This window comes from Microtus oregoni, unplaced genomic scaffold (genome assembly GCF_018167655.1).
Source record: "Microtus oregoni isolate MIOR12 unplaced genomic scaffold, Mior012 000017F_ref0000208, whole genome shotgun sequence".
NCBI lineage: Eukaryota > Metazoa > Chordata > Mammalia > Rodentia > Cricetidae > Microtus > Microtus oregoni.
The window spans coordinates 27,521,046-27,540,895 of NW_024543076.1; the positions used below are offsets into that span (position 1 = coordinate 27,521,046).

A 19,850-nucleotide genomic window follows, 5' to 3' on the forward strand; every position below is an offset into this window, starting at 1 on the left:
TGGGCATGTGTGCACATATGTGTGTTCGTGTAGAAGCCAGAGATCAATGTTGCTATCTTCCTCTCATTCTCACCTTATTGTTTCCAGACAGGATTCTTTCCACTGATTCCACAGCTTGCTGACTTGGCAAGACTGGCTGACCAGCCAGCTGCAGAAATACTTCAGTCTCTACTAAAGCTACAGGCACATGGCACCATGCCCTGATTTTTACATGAGTACTGGGGATCTGGACTCAGAGCCACAAACTTACGTAGCAAGCACTTTACACCAACAGAGTCATTTCCCCAGTCATGGAAGTGTCTTATAAAGACAAATACAGACTTACCATATGACTTTATATTCCGTTAAGTATTTACCAAAGAGAAAAAATTTGCATGGAGCCAGGAGCAGTGACGCATACCTTTAATACCAGCACTGGAAGAGGCAGAGGCAGGTGGATCTCTGAGTTCAAAGCCAGCCTGGTCTACAGAGTAAGTTCAGGAAAACCAGGGCTACACAGAGAAACCTCATCTCAAAAAATAAAATAGGATAAAATAAATAATAATAAATAAATAAAATAAAAACTTGTATATAAATGATAAGTTTATAGGGACTAGATTCAGAGTAGTTAAAAACTAAAACAGTTCAATGTCTTTTGGTTGAGGTCTTTTTTTCAATTTCTGTGTATGTGTCTGTGACTTTACACTCCATGTATAAGACTGTTTGTGGAGGCCAAAAAAGGACATCGGAGGCTTGTGAGCTGCCCAAAGTGTCCTGGAAACTGAACATGGAACCTCTGGCAAGAGCAAAAAAGTACTCTTTTTTTTTTTGGATTTTTCGAGACAAGGTTTCTCCGTAGCTTTTGGTTCCTGTCTTGGAACTAGCTCTTGTAGACCAGGCTGGCCTCGAACTCACAGAGATCCGCCTGCCTCTGCCTCCCGAGTGCTGGGATTAAAGGCGTGCGCCACCACCTCCTGGCAAAAAAGTACTCTTAATCAACTGCTGAGTCATCTCTCCAGACCCAATTATTAATTTATTTAATGTGATATCCAATTAATGAAACATTATTCAGTAGTAATGCAAACGAAATCAGCTACTAATACCTGCCAATATACACTAAAATAGAAATGAGAACATACACTGCCAGTTTCTTGCTATGTTATGCCCTACACTGCTTCAGGGCTTTGCTAACAAGATGGCTATTACCAGATCATAGATCATGGACATTTGACCTTCATATGCAAAAATAAAAATCCCTTATATAATTAAAAACAAAACAGAAAAAGGCTTTTCTCGCTAAAGGACAGTGTGATAAATATTTTGATTACAGTGGACCGTAAGGTTTCTGTTACTATTCAACCCTAGTACTGTACTGCAAAAGGAACAAGTAGTGTGTAGGCATGAGTACGGCTACATGTCAATAAACCTTCACAGTGACACATGTCCCTCCGGCGAGTTCACTAACACCTATGTTAGACAAAAAGTCACCCTAGTGCAGCACTATGAAAAGGGAAAGTAAATAAACTCAGAAAACAAATCAATGGTTGCCAGTGTGTGGGGACTAGAAAATGGGGGTTGGTTAAAAATCTGGAGTGACAGAAAATATTCTTGTATTTCGTTTTGGTTTTCGAGACAGGGTTTCTCTATGTAGCTTTGGAGTCTGTCCTGGAACTAGCTCTGGAGACATGACTGCATGTTTCTCAAAATCCATATACAGTGTATAAAGTGAATACACGGGTTCTGAGCACTTCTAATCCAACAATCCAAAATCCACAGTGTGCCAAAACCTAAATGCACTTTCAGCATTTTTTTCAGCACAAAATAATGCAACAAGTATAAGATTCCACACTGTGAAACTGACTTCAAAGCACAAAATGACTTAAGGACATTATATAAAATAATCTTCAGACAATGTGTTTAAGGCAGGTATGTCACATAAATAAATTTTTTACTTGAGCTCTATTAACAAAATAGCTCATTGTGTATATGTAAAGTGATCCTAAGTTCTCCCAAACCCCAAATGCTTCTGGTTCCACATATTCTGGGTCTATAATACTTAATTTGTACCTGTATCCCCATGAAATGTGAATTTTACTCTGTATATTACATGTCTCGATAAACCTGTCTCTGGGCTGGCAAGATGACCCAGCAGATGAAAAGTGCTTACCAAACAAGATTGACCACCTGAGTGTGATGCCTGGAGCCCAACGTGGAAAGACAGAATTGACTCCTGAAAGTTATCCTCTGACCACAAACAAACAAGCTGTGGCGTGTGACACCCACACTAATGTACTTCCTCCCTCCCTCCCTCCCCCCCTCTCTCACGCATGCACGCACGCTCACAAACCATATACACAATAGTAATAAAGCCCGTCACTACAGCTCAAGGGGATCCTAACACCTTCCTTTGGTGTCTGAGAGAGCTGCACTCATATGCACACACACATACGTATACATATATAATTTAAAATAAATCTTTAAAAATAAAAAGTTGGTGTCTCATAGTGTCATGCAGGCTGGCTGGGAATTCCTGGGCTCGAGCAGTTTCCCAATTATCAACACCCAACTTGGACTACAGACCTGTGGTACTATGCCCAACTGTCACTATTTTTAATACTATACCCAGGTGTTAGTATTTTGATTGTTCTTTTAAAATATTATTTTGTGTCTATGTATGTGTGTGCATGTGGAACTCAGAGAACAACTATGGAGTTGGCTCTTTTCTCCCATCATGTGGGTCCCAGGGATTGGAACTAAGGCTGTCAGGCTTGGCAGCATATGCCTTCACCCACTGAGGCATCTCTCTGGGCTCCTATTTGAATATTCTTAATTTTACATACTTTAAATAGAATCATTATCCAAAGATAAAATCACAATTTAACTATACCCATAGTTTTCTTCATAATATTGTAGAATACACCACCCTGCTGGAACATGTGAGGAAGACCCTTTGCATAAGACCATACGTCTTCTCCTGAAAGACAAAAACAGACAAAGTATAAGTACAGACAACAGAGTGCCACCCAAGACTGTATTAACACAGATTAGCCTTGAACAGAGATTGCAAGGCCAAGATCCAGAGTGAGTACAACACAGATATGATGCAATGGCACACCAAATGGACGATGTGATGGTGGGAGCTATTGCCAAGTGCTGTCACAGAACAGCCTAGACACATGTCACTTTTCAAGACATGATAACAATCGAAATTTTTAGTAAGTTCCTTCAATTTTTAAACAAAAAAGCTAACAAAAGTATCTTTAAAACTGCACCAATACTAAGAATATTAAACAAAATATATCTGAAGTCTCAAAGTATCTCAAGGGAGACTTGCCTGTAAACTCTGGGCAGGAACAGAAAAGATTATAAAAAGATACTCATTTTTAACTAAAATATAAAATTGTACAGTGTGTGTGTGTATTGTGTGTGTGTGAAAAGTGAATAAAATGAAAAAGAAATGGCAAGAGAAAAGAATAAGTAGGCAGATTGAACAAAAGTAATTGCCTTTTGTTATTCTAATGTTGAATTAGAAAACATAAATTTAAGGGAAAAATATTAAATATACCCCTAACAATCTTCAAAAAACTATAAAGCATTCATAAACAAACTACTATTTCAAAAAAATACATCAAGGTTTCAAATAAAAAACGGAGAACAATAGAACAACTTCTGTGTGGTGAAACACATACTCAGCATGTCCAAGGCGCAGAGTTCAATTCCTAGAAAAAAAGGCGAGAGGCATGGGGGAAAAGATTTTCACATTCGAAAGCATCAAAGAATAGAAGAATAGAAGTATGGCTATGCCTATGTGCTGCTTCTTTATACCTTTATTTTCTACCTGTTAAGGAACACATGATATCATTATCAAGGAACTTAGTTCACTTTAATAACAATAGCAATAATGGGTTAATTTTTGTCTTTCCTACTAGAAAACTACACTGTGGAAACTGAGTTTTGCAATGAACTCACTGATGATACTAATTGATCACATGTCTACCACCCTTTCCCACACCATAAAGGAGGAAACGAAGTTGTCTAACAGCTAAAGTTATTTTCAGTAAACCAGTTTTAAACATAAACTTTTAAAAGCCTTGTTTTGTCATTTGAACCTTCAGTTAACCTGAACATTCAGTTACACAAATACTTTACTTACTAAGAATATAATACTATTACCAAAATTACTTAAGTGAAGACATATAGAAAATTTTTATTTAAAATATCAAATCCCCCAAGCACAAAAATACTGATAACTCCTAGTAGAAGCTACACTGGTAAGCTTACCAAATTTCATCATATTTCACTTAATTATGGTCATTCTTATCCTAAATGGTCGCAGTTTTCTAAACTACTCAAGGATATTAATTTATTTGGAAAACGTCAACAAGTATGGGGTTGCAAAGTTTGAGGTTGGTTTACTTGTGGGGTCTTTGTTTTGTTTTGTTTTGGGGGGAAGAATCTGAACAGTTGCCACAGTGAGCACCTATATACTACACTGAGAAAAATGTTACATTTCTTAGCAGTTCATATTCCAGACTACGTCTTATTTAAGCAGACCAAGCATTTGTTTCATCATCTCCATATAAAGGTTATTCAGACATTATTTTCCTAATCAGCCCATTCCCCATGGCATTTGAATAGCACAGACATATGCTATGCTATACTGTTTATGTAGTATATATGTGTATAATTTTATATATCAAGAGTAAGGTTTTTTCCACTCTCTATTCCCTAGAACTAATTTTTCCCCAGTAAGAGAAATACTGCCATCACTCCTCAATTAAACGAAGTCTAAACACCAGCCAAGCCTCTATTATCCACCTCTCTCTGAGCTGAGAATGCACTTTCACAGCTTCTTTTACTATCACAACCAGGCTTTTTCCACCTCACTTACAAACAAACAAGCTCAGAACAATGCTTACATGACTACCCCAAGATCACACAGTAAATACGTGGCTGAATCCTGCATACCAATCTAAAGTTTATACATATCCTTAAAATTAAACATCCATTAGACTCAAACCATGTTAAGACAAACATGATGGCCCTATTCACAGTCCTGAATAGGTATGGCATCAACTGGCTATAGAAAACAGACAAATTGGGCTGGAGAGATGGCTCAGGGGTTAAGCACACTGACTGCTCTTCCAGAGGTCCTGAGTTCAATTCCCAGCAACCACATGATGACTTGTAACCCTTTGTAATGAGATCTGGTGCCCTCTTCTGGCATGGAGGTGTACATGCAGGAGGAACATTGTAAACATAATAAATAAATCTTAAAAAAAAAAAAAACAGACAAATTGTTTCCTTTACTATAAGTGAACCTCCAATGAGTTATCTTTATTGGTAAAAGAATCAAGAAAGGGGACTAGAGACCAGGATATTTGTACAATTCCCCCACAGCCTCATACAGCTCTCCACAGCATCATCTCCATCTATATCACTATTGTCTGTCTCCTGCCTAGACCACTGTCCCCTTCTCAACTGGTTTTCCCTTGAGCCTTGTCCTCCCCAACTCCCTTGTTCATGCAGTGCTAAATCTCACACACTGAAGAGAAGCTAGTCCAAAGGTAATCCTCAGATATGCAAGGAATTCCAAGGCCAGTGTGAGCTATAGGAGGTCTAAAAAAGAAAAAAGAAAAAATAGAGGAAGAAAAAAAAAAAGAGAAAAGAATACAGGTCAAAGTCCAAGACCTCCTTTTCTACACTACAGTAAGAACTGGTCCTTCTCTACCAACCTCATATCATGCCTTACCTTGACTGTTTTGTTATTTTGAGACAGGGTCTCACCATGTAGCTGAGACTAGCTTAGAACTCCCAATCATCCTTTATCTTCTTCCAGCTCCTGAATGCTGGAATTATAGGCATTCACCATCAACTCAGTTCCCTCTTCCTTGATTTTAATGAAGCAACACAAATTGTTCCAGTTTCCTAAAGGCCAATAATTGTTACATATTCCTTAAAAGGCAATTTAAAATTCAATAATAGCTTATCTGTAAAGGCACACTTACTGAAGCCTGACAACCTGAGTTCAATCCCTGCACCCACATGGTGGGAGGAGAACCAGTTCTCCCAAGCAGTCCTCTGGCCTCCACATATGTGCTGTAGAGCATGTGCATGTGTGCACACAAAGACAAAATTAAATAAGCACAAAAAGTATAAAATTCTATTTAAGTGCCACTTCTCTATACAATCTGAGTGATTGGGTAATACTCTGATGTCAACATATCAAGGTCACTGTCATAGCTTGCTAATTTAGTTTACTTTTTGTCTTTCTTTTTCAGACTCAGGGAAAGGTCAGTGGCATATCAGACTTTCTATTGCCAGGACCTAGCACAGGGCTGAACGATTGCATTCTTAATACTGGTTGAACAAACACAATGAATGGGTATCACAAATGAAGTTTTTCCCTCTCCCGCCCTCCAGCTGGAGAGATGGCACGGCAGTGAAGAGCACTGGCTCCTCTTCTACAGGACCTGGGTTTGATTCTCCAAACCTAACTGGCAGCTTACAATCAGCTGTTTCTAGTTCCAGGGGATCTGACACCTTCTTCTGGCTTTTGTGGGTACCAGGCACACAAATGGAGCAGACATATATGCAAGCAAAACACTAATACACAACATTAAGAAAAAAGGAAAAGAGGTTTTCCCTTAAAAGAGAACAATGCCTAAAAACAACTCGGGGAGGGGGGAGGACTGAAGTAGAATAAGCGTCCTCCGGGAGCAGCAGGTCTGTAAAAGGTAACTACCAGCAGCACTACCTATATCCAATACTCTAATAAGTCAAACTCTGTGAAAAAAAAAAGTGGCTCCATCTCATTAGGGCACACTCTTAAGAGGCGTTTCATGGTGAAGTCTCCATTATATCAACACATTTTTCTGTCATAGTCTCCTAACTAGCTTTAGAGTTAGCTGTTTTTCATGGTACAACAGTAAAATATTCCTAGTTGATGTATGGCGTGTGAAGATGGCAGAGTGCATGCAGCACCAATCACCTCTTTCTGCGGTCTTCTTCTGGAGCCCCTCCTCCAGGCTTCAGTTCTCCTCTTTCAACAGAAGACACATATAGCAGTAGTATTCCGGATGATTTTCTTCTCACTGTAATGCTTTTTTTTCTATTTGAGAAGTGATTTTTAATTTTTTAAATTTATGTTAAAAAGATCTGTTTTAAGAATATATGTTTCTAAAAATAAATAAATAATAAAAAAGAATATACATTTCTTTTCTTCTTCAGATTTATTTACTTATGTATATTAGTACTCTATTTGCATCTATGCCTGCATGACAGAGGAGGGCATCAGATGCCATTACAGATGGCTGTGAGCTAGCATGGGATTGGGTGCTGGGAACTGAACTAGGACCTCCGGAAGAGAAGCCAGTTCTCTTAACCATAACCATCTCTCCAGTCCCAAGAATATATATTTTTCTAAGACTAAGACAGAGTTGAGATGAAAGTTTAAAAGGCTGTCATAGGCTGGCATAATAGTGTTAAGTGGCTATAACACTTCCAAGTCCGAGAAGCTGCATTTGTTCCTGGGACCCACATGGTAGGAGAGAACTGACTCCCACAAATCGTCCTTTGACCTCCACAGGGACACAGGTGCACATGTGAATATATTTTCGAAAAGTCAAATCATTGTTCCAATTTTCTAACTATAAATATTTCTGACGGCAATTTGGAGAAAAGCTGAGAAGGGGGAGATTCAGATAAAATAGCTAGATTGTGTTATAATATTGCAGTACAAGAAGAATAACTTTTTAAAAAAGGTTTTTTGACCCAGTTTAACTTAGAAATATAGCCTAGTCTGGCCTCAAACTGACAGTAATACTCCTACCTCACCTCAAGTGTGCAGTAATTGTAGGTGTGCACTACAACGCCAGGTTTTAAAAGGAATAACCCAATATTCTACAGCACAGTATGTTAGTTATGGTTGAAAATAACTAACTGTATATTTCAAAATAGCTAACAGACAAGTATTTTAATGTTTCCAACCCAGGAAATTATGTGCCTGAGGTGATAAATAAGCCAATATCCCTGATTTGATCATTACATAGTGAACAGATGTATTGAACTATCATACCTTACCACACAAATGCATTGTTATTATATCAGTTAAAATATATTAAGTAAAAGTCAATTTGAAGTTTCTACTTTGCAACTTGAAAACAAACTAAAAACTCTTAACATCTATATGAAATTGTGTGTGTGTATAATTATAATGTGTGTATACACACACATATGGAACGCATGTCCGGGTTGTGTATGTGTGCAGACACACAAGTGTCCTGCTCTACCACTCTCTACCTTGTTCCCTTCAGATAGGTTCTGTCACTGAAGCTAGAGTGTAAATGATCCTTGGGGCTCCACCCACCACAGCACTAGACTCATAGACAACAAATGTTCTACCTACCCACCTCCCATATGAAATATATTTTAAAGACTCAAATACTTAAAACTCTGAACTTGAATTGGCAGGGTGGCTTAATAGATAAATACATTTGCTGACAAGCCTGTCAACCTAAGTTTGATCCCTGGGACCCACATGGAAGGAGAGAATCAACTCGCACAGGTTGTACTGTTTCCCATGTGTACCCTGCAGCACATGCACAAAATAAATGGCAGGGCGGTGGTGGCGCACACCTTTAATCCCAGCACTCGGGAGGCTGAGGCAGGCGGATCTCTGTGAGTTCAAGGCCAGCCTGGTCTACAAGAGCTAGTTCCAGGACAGGAACCAAAAATACGAAGAAACCCTGTCTCGAAAATTCAAAAAAAAAAAAAAAATAAGAAAACAAAATAAATGTAATAAAAATTTAAAATTTAGTGAACTAAATAGTGAAATGAATAGTGCTATTTATTTATCTGTTTTAGAGACTAGGTCTCATGTCACCCAGGTGGATGATCCTCTTACCTCCACCCACTCAGTAATGAGATTACAAACCAGGCGTGTATCAGCATAGCTAGTTTTATGCACAGCTGGGGCTTCATGCATGCCAGATAAGCATTTTATCAACTGAACTATATTCCTAGATCTTAAACAACTTTTGAGTAACTAAGTTTGAACTAAAATGAAGTTTCTATTAGAAAGACTGTTAAAGGCATTCATTTACCAGCTTTCTGCTCTTCCTCCATTAAACATTTGCTTTTATCAATACTCAAAACAGTCTCTAAAGGTTATGTTTTTGTTGTTGTTATTTAATTACATGTATTTATTTGGAGGGCAAGGCTCAAATCCCACAGAGAACTATCTTCAGGATTCAGTTCTCTCCTTTTATCGGTTGCTCAGGATCAAACTCGAGTCTTCAGGCTTGGCAGCAAGTGCATTTACCTGCTGAGCCATCTTGCCAGTCCAGTCAAAACTATTTCTAAGAAACATATCCCTGATTCTACTTAATTCTCAGTCCCTTAAGTAAATCTAGTTTTTAGTGTCAACATTAAGTGTTAAAGGATGCATTTATAATGCATATCCATGGACTACAAACCCAATCATGTACAAGAATGTGCACACACAGGAGTATGAATGTAATTAGTATTTTTTTTTTTCTGGGAAGTACAATGGTAAGAACTACCACATCTTAGTTTATAGATATCAGAATTCTTTGAAAGAAAATAAAAGTAAAATATATCAAATGGCTAAGTCACAGAAAGTGATTAACTTAAATCTTCAAAGCATAATTACATAAGTCATCTCCTGTATTGTATATGTAAAGACCTATCTATATGCATCAACATCATATTATGACCATTCTTACTACAAATGTACCACATATAAATAAGAACCATCCAATGGCACATAGGAAATAACAATAAGAATAAGCATGATCTAGATTTCAAACTTTTACCCAGCATTTGAAGAAAAATATAAGAGATAATAATAAAGCAATCCAATGTCACCTAAAAAAAAAAATCTGAGTTCTCATGTAATTTTGGAAACTCCTGAGGTATTAGGACGGGCTTATATCATGCTTCCTAAGCATACATGAGGCCCTATATTCAACTATCGGTACCACATTCACCAATACATAAAAAAGAAATTACAAAGTGTTATGAGGCTTTTGGGTGCTGTGGATTGATCCAAGTAGGCCCTATATTTTAAAACTATATAGGAAAAAGTCACAGTCCTTTCAGGAAGAAAAGCAGTGTCATAAAACCCAACAAACTTCTCTATTTTATCAAAAGCTGGCAATAAACTGACATAAAATCACATTTTAAGTAAACTACAGACAAATCTTGTTTTTTACCTAGCCCCTATCTTTACCTCCTGATAAAGCTATGATAATCAGAAAATAAAATTTAATACTAAGAAAAAAGAAACCAGCCATTTCTTATGGTAGACCATATCCACCATAGCTACTATAAAACAAAATACAAATACTTGGTCTACAAGGAATTGTAGTAACATATTGTACAAAGTCATAATTGGGTTGATTTAAACATTATACGAAGACGGCAGTCTGTTAAAAACTAAGTTCAATAAACTCCAGTGGTCTGAATAAAATGGATTAAAAATATATGTGAAATATTACAGAAAAAATACTGTTGTATTTTATACTACCATCATATGATTCAAAGCAACTGTGACTAGTTTCATGAAAGCCCATACTGAGTAGACTATGTATTATTTTGTTGATATACATACAAAATCTATTTAATGAATATTGATCTTAAAAACAAAAAAAGGTAAGGTCCCAGGTTCAATCCTAGCACCACGAAAACAAATAAAAACTCAAAACAGTGCTTTTCTGTCTCATGACCTCCATGATATAAATTGTGCCTCATCACATCCTCCCCACCATGATAAATGGAACCAACTGAAGCTATGAGTTAAAAAACAAACAAAACCACCCTCAAAAAAAAAGGAAAAACACATGTTCCTAGCTATTAAAAGTCAGCACATTTCACGAATCTCCAAATATCTCTATATAGATAGATATTTAGAGATATATGTGTATATATGTGCATAATCTCAAATAAGAGTTTTTTTAAATGCTATATTGGTTATCTTTGGGGTTTATCATTTTTATATTGATAGAAAATAAGGCTGGTCGTGTTTTAATGAAAGCTATAAATGCAGGCAATTCCCTCAGCAGACACCCTTCTGGCAAATTGTGATGATATGAATAAGAAATGTCCCCACAGTCTCTAGCAATTGATTGTTCCCAGTTGGTGGTACTGTTCCTAGGTTTAAAAGTGTGGTCTTGCTGGAGAAAGTAGGCGAGGGTTTGGAAGTTTAATGTCTCCTCCAGCCATTCCCAATAGCTCTCTGCTTCCTGCTGCCATCTTAAGATATGATCTTAGCCAGGGAGCAGTGAGTGGTGGCGCACACTTTTAATCCCAGCACTTGGGAGGCAGAGGCAGGCGGATCTCTGTGAGTTCAAGTCTAGCCTGGTGAACAGAAGCAAGTTTCAGGACAGCCAAGGCTGTTACAGAGAAACTCAGTCTCGAAGGTGGTGAGTGGGGGGTAGGGGGAGGAGTGAGATCTCAGCTTATTGTTTCAGATACCTCGCCTGCAGGTTGCCATGCTTCCCTGCCATGATGCTAATGAACTCTTATCTCTCTGAAACCATAAACCCAAATAAACCCTTCCTTCTTTTTTTTTTTTTTTTTTGCTTTTTCGAGACAGGGTTTCTCTGTGGCTTTGGAGCCTGTCCTGGAACTAGCTCTGTAGACCAGGCTGGTCTCGAATTCACAGAGATCCACCTGCCTCTGCCTCCCGAGTGCTGGGATTAAAGGCATGCGCCCCGGCTAAACCCTTCCTTCTTAATAGAAGGAAGGAACTGTATCTCATTCATCGTTGTACCTCTGACATAGTCTCAGGCTCACAGCATACATTCATTTCGATGAGCTAGCAATCTCTGTTCATTCACTCAGCAAGCATCTGCTTGGTATCATACAATGTGTCAGTGATAACATTCATTAAAACAGGTTATGCTCTCTCTGTAGACTTAAAATCCAGTGTAGGGAGGTACAAATAAACAGACAAATAATATCATTAAGTTTGTAATAGGTGCTATAAGGAAAATGAATAGAATATAAAAATAAATTAGAATAGTAAACAAGTCTCTCAAACCTTTACAGGACATATTCAAAACTATTAGTGACAAGATAAATAAGTATTGTAAAGCTTGAGAAGCTATTTTCTAAACAAATATAAAGGCAACTAATTTCTGTAGTTTTCCAATTTTTTGTTTTTGCGATTTTCTAAATAACTCCTGTTGTTTTCTAGCATCGCCAATCTAAACATCAAGTCGCTGAATATTCTGTATTTTATGTATGGTCTTCCAAAACTAATGTTTTTACAAACACCTTACTTTTAAAGCATTATCTTCTCTACATAATTAAAACAATCAGAGAGAGGTGACTAATATTTGGACAGGGGTTGTCACTGTCATAGCACTTTGCTTGTTTGGGGTTCTAATCTTCAGTTGTTGCTGTTGTCATCACTGCAGACAGTGCTGCTATGCAGTCAAGGCTCAAGACAAGCTCATGATCTTCACGCCTTAAGTTCCCAAACACTTGGAGTGCTAGGATTTGAGGTGTGCACCCCCATGCCAGGCTAGTGTTAGTGCTTAAAGCACAATTTTCTCAAATTAGTAAAATATACCTTTATACTTAAATTCTGTGTTGGCAATAGATACATACATATAAAAAAAAATCAGATGCAGGGGCTGGAGAGATGGCTCAGTGGTTAAGAACACCGACTGTTCTTCCAAAGGTCCTGAGTTCAATTCCCAGTACTCACACGATGACTCACAACCATTGTAATCTGGCGCCCTCTTCTGGCCTGCAGGCATACATGTAGATAGAAAACTATACATAATAAACAAAGTCTAAAAAAAATTAGATGCATTGTGGACACCAACATAAATATTAGAAGAGGGACAGGATTAGAAGAGAAGGTGGTATCTTGGGAAACTCATTACACTCTAAACTAGTTCTCAGAAAATTGGATGCAGGAAGCGTAAATCAATTTTTTAAAAGAAATTATAAACTGGTATTTTTAATAACTTTCAATATAAAATATATTACCAGTCGGACAGTAGTGCTGCACACCTTTAATTTCAGCTCTCGGGAGGCAGAGACAGGTGAATCTCTGAGTTCAAGGTCAGCCTGCTCTACAGAGTGAGTTCCAGGACAGCCAAGACTATACACAGAGAAACCCTATCTCGAAAAACCGAAAGAAAAAGAAAGACATTACTATCCTGTTTTTAACTTGAGAAATTGTCAGTTTTAAAATGTTATTTTATACCTAATTTTATACATTTTGTAAAGATGCTATTTATTTTTTTTCAGAGTTCTAAGAATATTTTACCCAACTACAAGAGATATTTTCTACAGAAGCAACTGAAGTGTTGGGAGTTAATAATTTTCACAAAATCACTAAGTTAGTAATTAATAGGGAAAAGAGTCAAATTGTGTCTTCTGATTCCATACATACAGCCACTCCTCCATTCCATGCAGTATCTAAGAGACCACGGCGTCTCAGAAATATGGAAATACCTAGGTCATTTTCTCCATTTCAGTTTTTACACCTGCCAAACTAAAATCAACAATATCAACTTGAAAATTTGTACAGTTTTTAGATCTCCCATTAACTAATAGGCTCCCAACTTAATAAACCAGTAATAACAAATCTTCATTATAGAAGGCCAAGGCCCAACTCAATACTTTTCAGTAGTCTGAGAAAACAGAATCAAAAGCCAGCACCTTTCTATCTAGAGTTCTTCTAGTTTCAGCAAAAATTAAGGCCTTTCTAACATCTAACATTCAAATTTTACTTCATACTTCAAAACTTGTGTAAAGCATGCTAACACCAACTTAAAAGACAAAGGTTAAGCAATAATGAAAAAAGACATGTACCATGAAGCAGTATCCCAAGTCATCTAAAGGATGAAATTATATATTTAGTTGATAATATATTTTTCTTTAATTTATGCTAAATTATTAAAAAGAAATTTTAACCCCATTGCCATCTTTGTTCATTTCTTATGAGCTATTCACTGCAATTATGGCAGTCACTGAACCATGAAATTAAACATAAAACCTGTGTACACATACGAAAAACATGACGAAGGAAATGGAGGCGATAGGCTATTGGGTGGGAGTGCGGACTATAAACACCAGAAACTGCAATTCATCAGACAGGAAGTCCTGAAATCACATGACAGGCAGGAAAATGAAATTAAAAATAAATGAAAAAGGATCAAAATAGAAAGACCCAAGAGCTCAGACTGGGAGAAAAAGAAAGGTCTTTAGATACATTTGTTTTTTTAAACAATTTTTGAAATAAATGTTATTTAACTATTGGTATATCTAAATAAATAATCTGCTGACAGTTGAGGAACTACTTTCATTTTATAGCTATGCTTTTCTAATAATCACTCAATAATCATATTTATAATACCAAACATTAAAGAGAATAATTTTCTCCTAAAGTATAGAATCAAGTATTTATGGTAACTACTGTTTTTTCTCCCCACAAAAGAAAACCTCAGTATTTTATACTCACAACTATGATATACCACCAGACCTCAATTGCTCTTACCCATTAACGTTGCTAAAAGACACAAGGAATACATTTCTTTGTCAGCTTGCTCCTGAAGTTCCTTGGACGACAGTCTGCCAGTAGCAGCAATCTCTTCTTGTTTCACAGTGTGGGCTGAGTGTGCTGCAGCCGGCTGACCACCTTCGGCTTTGCCTTTTAAGATCTCTATTGTAATTCTGTCACCGTGCTGTAAGGGAACTGGCTCCTTTTCCATGCCTGCCTGGGGTGGCAGTAACTCTTTAGGGGGAAAGCCATATCGAATACACTGTAAATACGGAGGAATGTTGAACTCTCTGGCTATACTTTCCTGAAGTTCAAAAAAGGTTGTTGAAGACTTAAGGGTAACCATGGACTGTCGTCCATCATTGGTTGTTATTCGAATCTTCTTCTCCTTAGAAGTTGTAGGTGAGTAGGGAGCCTTAGTGGGGGTGGCAGGTGCAGATGATGGGCCATCACGAACAGTGATTGGGGAAACAGTTCTGGGCTGCCCCTTTTGCTCTTGTTTTAATTTATCTGTTTTCCGTTTCTGCATTGCAGAAGCTTGTTCTGTGATGTTCTGTTGAATAGTTCTTTCAGTTTTACTCATGTTTAACTCTTCCTTGTGCAAAGTTTTTGCTTTCTGTCCAGTAAGAATAATCTTAGTTGGTAGCTGAGACTCCAATTCTTGTCCTTGCACATCTCCAACTCTCTGAGCATGAGCACCGTCTATATTTACAGGAGTGTAATCGTCAGGATTTTTTTTTGCAGTCTGATGCAATATGGTGTGGACAACTTTCTGAACTAGGATCTCACTTCCAAATTCACCTGGAAAGTGCTTGGTAACAAGCTTCATTGCAACATCATAAACATTACTATTCAAAGCTGGATCACTTTCGTACTGGAACCAATAAACGGTTTCTCTGACCACTCTTCCTCCCCACTCCAAAGTGATGGGGAAAGCCTCTGGGAGGTTGTCATACTCTTTACCTTCCCAGAAGTGTTTGAATCCACAACCACATTTGCCACCAGTAGACCTGGAATTAGTTCTGTCTCCATCCAAATACACAAGAGAGCCATCTCCTCTGACTCTTCGCACAGATGAGCCATGGCACCAATTACAAGCTGTTAGATTACTCAATCCATAGTCTGGTATCAGAACATCTTTCACTGGGTCATATGAACAAATCAAATTGTTTAAGGGAAAGCTGTAATTTTTGTCAGGCCTCAGCTGTCCGTGAGTACTTTTTGCCAGGTTGTACAGTTTCCCTCCTGGAGCCAACCACTCAGGAGGAACATGAAGTTCAGAAAGGGCACCACAGAGCAAACACTTGTGAAGGCGATTATCCATCACTGCTTTTTTAGCAGCTGCTGTAACTTCCTCAGGCTGAACTCCTATCACCCCAGTCCTTCTGTAGAAATACTGATGTACATCAGCAACCAAACTAGGATGGATGCCATGCTTGTCCATAAAGACCTCTTCCATAGCAGCAACCAGCCGAAGTAAGTACTTATCCTGCAAACTTCTGTCTCCTCCAATAACACAACCACCATCCTCCTCAAGTTTGATGTACTTCTTAATAAGATCCTGAGGCACACCCCATGCTTTAGGCAGCAAATTCATGGGCAGTTTGGGCAAGGCCGCCCCTTTTATGCCTACCAAGGGAATATAATGGTTTCGACCAGAGCTACTCCACGCGATACAAATTGGCTTGTTCAGATGACCATCTCTCCCCGTGCACTTCTCTGCCGGGATGAGCCCAGGTAGAAAGGTGGCTGAGTAGTCGCCAGAGCTTCTCATGCCACTGAGCGAGTCCAAGAGGATGATGGGGCGATGTAACACGTTAGCAAGGCCAAATATGTGGATGTTCCTCAGGCCTAAGGGGACACCTTCGGGTGGCACAAACAGAGGGTCACACTCGTTGATGATGTCCTCCCACTCGGCCGCATCAATAAAGTCATGAAACAGGGCCTGATAGCGGGCCAGGTGCTGCTGAAAGTGCTGCTTGAGATTCTCCCTCAGGGCATGCCAGAAGAGTTCCCGGCCCACGAGGGCCCGGGACACCGCGTGCACCAGGCAGTGTCCGTCCCCATCCACATGCACGGGGATGAGGCACTCCTGACTTTTATTGGCCCGTTTGATGTCCTCGAGGGTGTCGTGTAGATACAGGAGGCTCCCGGAGCGGTCCTTGCCGTAGCCCACGGTGTTGACGTGCTCGGGCTCGATGAGGAAGGCACGGTCACCCAGTAAAGCGCAATCGAACAGTTCGCCCTGGTTCATATCCCGGAGAAGCTTGGCCCGGCCTGTTTGTTTGTCCATCCCATAGCGTGCCAATATGGGCGACAGTAATTTGCAGTGGTAGTTGGAGAGGCCCATCACCTTTACCAGTTCCGTGTTCTTCTTGGGCGCCCCCGTCACCCCGAGCAGTGCGTTCCGCAGCAGATTGTGCAGCACCACGTCCGGGTCGGTCACCTCCTCCACTCCCAGCAGCTGGTGCTGCTCGTGCCGCTGCCCGCACTCGGTACACTCGATGCTGACGGAGCCCGAGGCCGGGAAGAAGAGCCGCGCCTGGCACTTGGGGTCCGGGCAGCTCCCGGAAAGGATCCTCCGGTCCCTTCGTTTCGAAAGGCCCCCCGGAGTAGCCGCCGCCGCCAGCGACGACGAAGTCTGCGGAGCCTCGGGGGGAGGAGGCGGCGGCGGCAGCGGAGGCGGCGGCGGCGGCTGAGACATCGCTCTCGGCTCTCGCTCGGCGTCCCAAGCGACCCTCAAAAGCACATAGCCAGCCCTCCGCCGGCCCGACGCGGTCTAGTCCAGGCCCAGGGCAAGGGCTTTCCCTTCCCTACCAGTTCCTCCTCCTCCTAGGCGAAGGCGGAAGCACCGGACGTTGTTTCTCTTCTCACTTCTCCACTGCCTTAGCCGTTGCCCCGAACGTAACGGCCACCACCCCACCCCGCACTCACACTCACTCACTCTCGCTCTCTCCCTCAGACACAGACATACACGCCCTCACTGAGACTGCGCAGGCGTCGCTTCCGCTCCGCCCTCTGGGAATGAGAGTCTTCCGGCTCCTCTCTCGCGAAGGAGTGCCAGGCGCTTCCGTCCAGAACGAACTTCAGGTACCATGATGCAAAGCGACAGGGCGCACGAGGGGAGGAGGAAGAGGCTAGCATCGGAAGGCGGGGACAGAAAGGAAAAGGATGACTCGCGGGGCTTGTCGGTAGTTGTATTTTTTACTGGGTCTCTTTTGTAGTTTATTTTTTTCCTCCTCTGGCCCAGGCGTAAGAGTCAGATCACATTTCCTAGGATGCTGTGTGTGGCGTCCCGCCGCACTTTCCCCTTGGGCAGAAAGGAGTTTGCTTGGTGAAAACAGGAGTAAAAAAGAATTGTGTGGTAGAGGGTCTGACGTTCACGATCGATACAAGGGTGGGGAGTAAAGAGGTTGGAAGGGGTTGGGGGAGGGGGTAGGGAATCCCAGTGATTTGCAGGCTAGGAAGTGGAATCAAAGGATTTAATCCTAGAAAAAGGTCCTGGCTGGTGATAGGAAAATCACAGTTTGAAAATTACTGGTTCGCAACTTGTAAGAACACTTTTTTTTAGAAAGCATCTTGTTATTCTATTTGTCTTTTTGACTTCTTTTTAAGTATTGAGGGAATGGCTTGTCATGGGATGTTTAGAAAACAAGTCTGAGCTGGGCGGTGGTGGCGCACGCCTTTAATCCCAGCACTCGGGAGGCAGAGGCAGGCGGATCTCTGTGAGTTCGGGACCAGCCTGGTCTACAGAGCTAGTCCAGGACAGGCTCCAAAACCACAGAGAAACCCTGTCTCGAAAAAACCAAAAAAAAAAAAAAAAAAAAAAAAGAAGAAGAAGAAGATGAAAACAAGTCTGAAAGAAAGGTAAAGTTGTCTCTTAGCGGTTAGAGATCACCAGCACTGAGGTTTTCTGTGCGTATATAGTATATACTTTTATTTTTTGAGACAGGCAGACCCAAACTCCATAGTGGAGGATGACTTTGAACTCTAAACGCTGAGGTGTAGGTACACACCGTACACCTAGGTTACGCAGTGCTAAGGGTTGAACCTAGGACTTCATGCATGATAGGCAAGGGCTCTACCAACTGAGATATAACCCCAGCCCACATAATATGTAGGGTTTTAAAAAATTATTTCTTTTTTTTTAGATCATAATATAATTACATTACTCCTTCCAAACCCTCACATATGCCCAGCCTTGCTCTCTTTCAAATTCATGGTCTCCATTGATGCATCTTTTAAACTGTATGATATATGTATGTGTATGTGTGTGTGTGTGTGTGTGTATGTGTGTGTGTATGATACTGTTCTTGGTGTTAAATAAATATATAATTATTTTCTCTATTATTCAGGATAACTTTTTTCTCTACATTTATTTCTGCTCATTTGTTTTCTTGAAGTTATCTGATTATTATTTTAATTAAAAATATTGTAAAAAATCATGGCTTCTTTTTTCATTAATTACTGTTACATACATATAATTCAACTTCAAGTTTGGCAAAACAGCATATGCCATTAATCCTAGCACTTGGGAGGCAGAGGCAGACAGATCTCAGGAGCTCTCCACCAGTCTTTGTAAATGCCAAGTCAGTTGTGACTACACAGTGAGAGCCTGTCTTGGGAAGGAAAGATTCCTCTTCAGCCATGTGTTGCATCTGCGATCCCAGCACTCACGTGATGGTGGTGAGGTCTGTCTGGGCTAGAGGGTCAAGAATGACAGCCTGTTACTACATAGCAAGACTGTCTTAGCAAAAGAAAACAACAAACCAACAACCTCACCTGTGCCTGGGGCACAGGCCTGTAATTGCAGCTATGAGGCAGAGACAGGAGAATGGAAAACTCAAGGGTCTGTCTGGGCTATAGAATGAATAATTCCAGACCAGCCTAAGCACATGTACCTGTCTCAAAACAAAAAGTAAAAAGAAGGCTGGGGTCACAACTCAGTTGTATAGTTTGCTTCTAGCATTCATGGGGCCTTAGGTTCAATTTTCAGCATTACAAATTTAACAGAAAAGATACAGCTTTGGAATAACTTCCATTACATTTATTTATGCATGCATGTGTGCAACATACATGGGAGTCAGAAAATAACTTATGGAGTCTGCTCTCGTCTTCCACCATGGAGATCTCAGGGATGAAACTCAGCCCTGTCATTGAGTGCCTTTGCCCACAGCACAGTCTGTCGTAAGCCACATTTCGGGGTGACTTCTGCCGCAGTCCAGACATGATGGGTTTGGATTCGTACGTTCCAAGGTAGGGCATGTGGATTAGAAACGTTAGGTAGGACAAACAGATATGAATGAAACACAGAGACATAGACTAGTAC

General features: G+C 40.1%; 1 protein-coding gene across 1 annotated transcript in view; it reads right to left on the minus strand.

The window, feature by feature from the left end:
* Positions 1 to 17,477, minus strand: part of Vcpip1 (valosin containing protein interacting protein 1) — a 29,386-nt gene extending 11,909 nt beyond the window's left edge. Inside the window, exons 1-2 of the mRNA XM_041667328.1 lie at positions 14,519 to 17,477; positions 2,867 to 2,953 (exon numbers count right to left, since the gene is read on the minus strand). Of these exons, the coding sequence (XP_041523262.1) occupies positions 2,867 to 2,953; positions 14,519 to 17,225 (2,794 nt within the window). The 5' untranslated portion in view covers positions 17,226 to 17,477. The remainder of the gene's footprint in view (positions 1 to 2,866; positions 2,954 to 14,518) is intronic.
* Between the last annotated feature and the right edge of the window lie 2,373 nt (positions 17,478 to 19,850).